Source organism: Lampetra fluviatilis, unplaced genomic scaffold (genome assembly GCF_964198595.1).
Source record: "Lampetra fluviatilis unplaced genomic scaffold, kcLamFluv1.1 SCAFFOLD_993, whole genome shotgun sequence".
Taxonomy (NCBI): Eukaryota; Metazoa; Chordata; class Hyperoartia; order Petromyzontiformes; family Petromyzontidae; genus Lampetra; species Lampetra fluviatilis.
The window spans coordinates 30,001-36,003 of NW_027621522.1; the positions used below are offsets into that span (position 1 = coordinate 30,001).

The 6,003-nt window shown below is 54.2% G+C and overlaps 1 protein-coding gene across 1 annotated transcript in view; it reads left to right on the plus strand.

Annotated features, from left to right (window-relative positions):
• LOC144955363 (copine-4-like) overlaps window positions 1–5,612 on the plus strand; it is a gene marked incomplete at its 3' end in the record, with an annotated part of 28,779 nt that extends 23,167 nt beyond the window's left edge. The window contains exons 8-9 of the mRNA XM_078885606.1: window positions 942–1,028; window positions 5,552–5,612. Of these exons, the coding sequence (XP_078741732.1) occupies window positions 942–1,028; window positions 5,552–5,612 (148 nt within the window). The remainder of the gene's footprint in view (window positions 1–941; window positions 1,029–5,551) is intronic.
• Between the last annotated feature and the right edge of the window lie 391 nt (window positions 5,613–6,003).

The following is a 6,003-nucleotide window of genomic DNA, read 5'->3' on the forward strand; positions in this document are numbered from 1 at the left end:
TGACTGAGTGACTGAGTGACTGTGTGACTGAGTGATTGAGTGACTGAGTGACTGAGTGACTGTGTGACTGAGTGACTGAGTGACTGGGTGACTGAGTGACTGAGTGACTGGGTGACTGAGTGAGTGTGTGACTGAGTGACTGGGTGACTGAGTGACTGGGTGACTGAGTGACTGAGTGACTGTGTGACTGAGTGATTGAGTGACTGAGTGACTGAGTGACTGTGTGACTGAGTGACTGAGTGACTGAGTGAGTGGGTGACTGGGTGACTGCGTGACTGTGTGACTGAGTGAGTGTGTGACTGAGTGACTGGGTGACTGAGTGACTGGGTGACTGAGTGACTGTGTGACTGAGTGATTGAGTGACTGAGTGACTGAGTGACTGTGTGACTGAGTGACTGAGTGATTGAGTGACTGAGTGACTGAGTGACTGGGCGACTGAGTGACTGAGTGACTGTGTGACTGAGTGACTGGGTGACTGGGTGATTGAGTGACTGAGTGACTGAGTGACTGGGTGACTGAGTGACTGGGTGACTGAGTGACTGAGTGAGTGTGTGACTGAGTGACTGAGTGACTGGGTGACTGTGTGACTGGGTGATTGAGTGACTGGGTGACTGAGTGACTGAGTGACTGAGTGACTGGGTGACTGAGTGACTGAGTGATTGGGTGACTGTGTGACTGAGTGACTGGGTGACTGTGTGACTGAGTGACTGGGTGACTGAGTGAGTGTGTGACTGGGTGACTGAGTGACTGAGTGAGTGTGTGACTGAGTGAGTGTGTGACTGAGTGACTGAGTGACTGAGTGAGTGTGTGACTGGGTGACTGAGTGACTGAGTGAGTGTGTGACTGAGTGACTGAGTGATTGGGTGACTGAGTGACTGAGTGAGTGTGTGACTGAGTGACTGAGTGACTGGGTGACTGAGTGACTGGTTTGTGTTGCACAGGTGCAGTGGCCATGCATCAACCCCAAGTACAAGGCCAAGAAACGGCGGTACAAGAACTCGGGAACAGTCATTCTCGCGCAGTGCAGGGTACGTACACTCACACACACACAGTGCACACACACACACACACAGTGCACACACACACACACAGTGCACACACACACAGTGCACACACACACAGTGCACACAGACACACATAGTGCACACACACAGTGCACACACACACAGTACACACACACACAGTGTACACACACACACAGTGCACACACACAGTGCACACACACAATCTCGATGATGATGATGGTGATTTAAAAGTGCCACAGCTCCCAGTGGCCTCCTCAACATCGTGAAGGAGGAGAGAACGTTCCAGACGGCCGCAGAAGCAGCGCGTGTGGAAGCACCGCACGATGACGACGATGATGACGATGATGACGACGATGACGACGATAATGATGACGATGATGACGACGATGACGACGATAATGATGACGATGATGATGATGACGACGATGATGACGATGACGACGATGACGACGATGATGATGATGACGACGATGATGACGATGACGACGATGATGACGATGACGACGATGATGACGACAATGATGACGATGACAATGATGAAGATGACGACGATGATGACGACGACGATGACGACGATGATGATGACGACGATGACGATGACAATGATGAAGATGACGACGATGATGACGACGACGATGACGACGATGATGACGACAATGATGACGATGACAATGATGACGATGACGATGCGGTGGCCACCGTCTCTGTTCGACGGACAGCAGCAGCCAGACTGCGCTGCGAGCGAGGCTGAGTGACTCCTCGTGACGATGGTTTATGCCCCTACACGAGATCAGCGGGCGAGATGTGGGGGACTTGGGGCCGTCCATAAATGACGTCACGCACCTAGGTGGGGGGGGGGGGGTCAGACATTTGTGACGATGTGTGACGAGGGGAGGGGGGGTTTGAGAAATGTGACGTCACATCAAAATGTGCAACTTTAAATAAATATAGACAACACGTTCTACTTAATTAAATAGACTTTGTGATAAATGTTTTCTCCTACAACATCAGAGTGCAGCGCCACATTAAATACGCACTACAATGACAATAGTTTAAAGCGATTTGAAGCGTGTTTTATTTTTTTGGGGGGCGGGGGGGCAAAGCTTTGTGACGTCATATTTGAGGGGGGGGGGTCTGAATTTTTGTGACGCCGTGTGACGAGGTGGGGGGGGGGGGTCAAAAATCGTCCAAAATCGCGTGACGTCATTTATGGACGGCCCCTTGGGTAGAACCCTACCTGCATGTATTAGGTGTTGCCCTGTGACCCAAACGGCTCTTGAGTCGGGTGGCAGAGGTCGCAAACGGGTTTTGATTCCTTACCCGTACCCGTACCCGGCCGCACCAGGGTCGCAAACGGGTACCATTACCCTACCCGATACCCGGCTACCCGTACCTGGCCGGGTATCGGGTAGGGTACGGGTACCCGATTGCGACCTCTGGGATGAAGCCATGTTGCAGGCGCGGGTGGGTTGATTTTAGGAACTTGAATTGTGAGAAGAGACAAGACGTTGGGAAATGAGTGACAAACGGTGACTCACCAGTGACTCACGGCCTACCCGTACCCGGCCGCACCAGGGTCGCAAACGGCTACCCGTACCCGGCCGAGTACGGGTAGCCGGGTATCGGGTAGGGTACGGGTATCGGGTACCCGGTTGCGACCTCTGGTCGGGTGCAACCGCACCAAACAAAACACACGAACAGAGAAACATCTTGAAGCGACGACGCGCAACAGAAACGTCCTGGATAGACCAGCAAATCTTCCAGAAGAAAGAAACCCCACCGTGTTACAACGCTGCGTGCAAAAACTCCCAGTGTGATGCAAGTCAAACAATAACAACCATAAGACAATTGCCGGTGGACATTCTTGCTGGCGTCATCTGTGACGGTCTTTGTTTCCCTGCTAGCGAGGGTGAGGAGAGTGCTCGTGATGGTGGTTTACGCTCTTTGCTGGCAAGATCAGCAGCGAGGTTATTCAGTGGGGGGTGGGTGGGGAGGGTGACGAATGCTGAGCTGTGTTTAATCCCTGTTGTTGTTGTTGTTACCTGTGCGGTACACGCAATGTCAATGTGTTTTACTTTTGGTGTTTGGAAGGATGCCCTGGTGGTCCCCATCTTTAAGAAGGGGGACCGCACAGACTGTAACAACTACAGGGGCATCTCACTCCTCAGTGTGCCGGGAAAGGTCCTGGCAATGATTATTCAACATCGCCTTGCCAGGCACGCTGAGGAGAGGCTTGCGGAGCCCCAATGCGGTTTCAGGAAAGGGCGGTCTTGCACAGATGCCATATTTTCTGTCTGTCTGCTACAGCAGCCGTGTAGGGAATTCCAACAAGACCTACATCTCTGCTTTATTGACCTGGTCAAGGCCTATGATACCATCAGTAGGCCTGGGCTCTGGGTTGTTCTTCGTGCTTTTGGAGTCCCTGACCCCTCTGCTCACGATCATTAAGGACCTTCATGATGGTGAGCGGGCCCGGGTAAAACTACGTGGCCGGGAGTCAGAGCCATTCCCTGTACACCTTGGGGTGCGACATGGATGTCCTCTGGCTCCCACATTATTTAACATCTATTTTGACCACATAGTTCGTGAAGCCTTCAATAGCTGTACCGGGGGAATTTCCATTTGGTACAGATATAATGGGAGGCTGATCGATGCCCGGGTGCGGTCAAGGGATGGCTCCCTATTGGTCAACCACGTTATGTATGCCGATGATTTGGTAATTGCTGCTCATTCAGAGGAGGAGGTAGAGATGCTTCTGCTGAAACTGGAGTGTGCCATTAAGAGGTGGGGCCTTACCATCAGCCCCACCAAAACTAAGCACCTGCCTGGGTATTTTGTACCATCGGACACTCCACCCCCACAACTCCCAATCGGTGATGGGGCAGTTGTGGAGAGAGTGGAGAGTTTCCCATACCTGGACAGTGTGCTTATGACCGGCTCCGGTTTGGCAGCGGAGGTCTCAAATCAGTCGAGCGGCATTATCTTTTCATCGGTTGCGTAACGCTGTGTGGAAACTGCCTGGTCTGTCGCTCTGCACGAAGCTTCAGGTCTTCTCGGCCACAGTCATTCCCTCCTTTCTCTACGCCTGCGAAACGTGGACCCCCCCTTAATGGAGCATCGTCGCCGGTTAGAAACATTTAGGCTGGCCTGCCTACGATCCATCCTGGGTTTAACCAGGTTGGATTGTGTGAGGAGCTCACAAATCCTTGAAAGATCTCGGCAAAGTCCCATCGGTGAGCTCCTCCGGCAGGCAAGGCTGCGTTGGCTGGGTCATGTAGCCCGCATGCCCAGCCACCGTATGCCTAAACAGCTTTTGTTCGGCCGAATCGAGGGGGCTAAACGGGCGCAGCATGGGCTAGAAAAGAGATGGAGTGATGTGGTACAGGAGGATGTGGAGCTGAGTGGACTTGCCGATGACCGCTACCAGCGGTATCAAGATCGGCCTCTGTGGAGGAGGCTCGTGAAGGACGCTACTGGGCAGTTGGAGGCAGTCGCCCTCCAACAACAACGGAGGGCGGAGGAGCGACGCTCACAACAACGAGCGGAGCACCGGGTGGCTAAAGCACAGCAAGTTGGCACAGTAGGGGGTACAGGTGGTGCATCAGCCAGTCATCTCAGTCATCTCAGTCAGTCGACCCGTGGGACCTGGGTCTGCCCCGTGACCTCCTGCCAGCGGGCGTTCGACACTTCACGTGGCCTCAAGGTGCACATGGCCTGACACAAGCTTCGTGGTGACGTCACCACCACTTAGTGGTGAATAGCGGTTGTTGTGTCTGTGTGTGTTTCTGTGTGTGTCTTTGTGTGTGTGTATCCGTGTGTGTCTTTGTGTGTGTCTATGTGTGTTTGTGTGTGTTTGTGTGTGTATCTGTGTATGTGTATTTGTATGTCTGTCTGTGTGTGTGTGTCTTTCTGTGTGTGTCTGTGTGTGTGTCTTTCTGTGTGTGTCTGTGTGTGTTTGTGTGTGTATCTGTGTGTGTTTGTGTATGTGTATTTGTATGTCTGTCTGTGTGTGTGTGTCTTTATAGGTGTTCGCTAACAGCACTTGCCCCTACAGTCTGTTAAGGCTATACGGGAGATCTTAGTTTTTTTATCTTTGTGTGTCTTTGTGTGTGTGTCTGTGTGTTTCTCTGTGTGTGTGTGTCTGTGTGTGTGTCTGTATGTGTGTGTCTGTGTGTGTCTGTTTGTGTGTGTGTGTCTGTGTCAGTGTGTGTCTGTGTGTGTCTGTGTGTGTGTGTGTGTCTGTGTGTGTCTGTGTGTGTCTGTGTGTGTGTGAAAATCAATCAAACGGGGTGGCGGCGGCGGGGGGGGGGGGGTTGCGAGCGCTGATATACGCAAACGATGTTTACACCGCAACGCTTGTTGCTAATTATCTAAATGGTGATGTATGTTGTAAGGAGTGGGGGGGGGGGTAGCAGCGCACAGCGCGTCTCTCCCTCCCGTGGGGATGCTCCAGCTCCCCCGAGGGTGAGGGGGGGCGGTCACACCGCGATTGATGTCCCCCTCTTTGTCGCTCGCGTCTGCGGCAGATAATCAAGATTTACTCTTTCCTCGAGTACATCATGGGCGGCTGCCAGGATCCAGTTTGCGGTAAGTGGGGGCGCTACAGATCGGTTCGTAATGAGGTGGGGGTGGGGGGTCGGGCGAGAGGAGGGGGGGCACAGGGGGGGGGGGGAGGAGGGGGGGCAATGGGGGGAGGGAGGGAGGCACTAGGAGGGGAGGGAGAGGGGCACTGGGGGGGGGGAGGGAGGGGGGGGCACTGGGAGGGGAGGGGGGGCACTGGGGGGAGGGGGGCACTGGGGGGAGGGGGGGCACTGGGAGGGAGGGGGGCACTGGGAGGGAGGGGGGCACTGGGAGGGAGGGGGGGCACTGGGGGGAGGGGGGGCACTGGGGGGGAGGGGGGGCACTGGGACCACCGTGGGATCCGAGAGGTGGGGGCTAACGGGGGGGGGGGGGGGTTAAGTGCTGCACCGCAAATCGC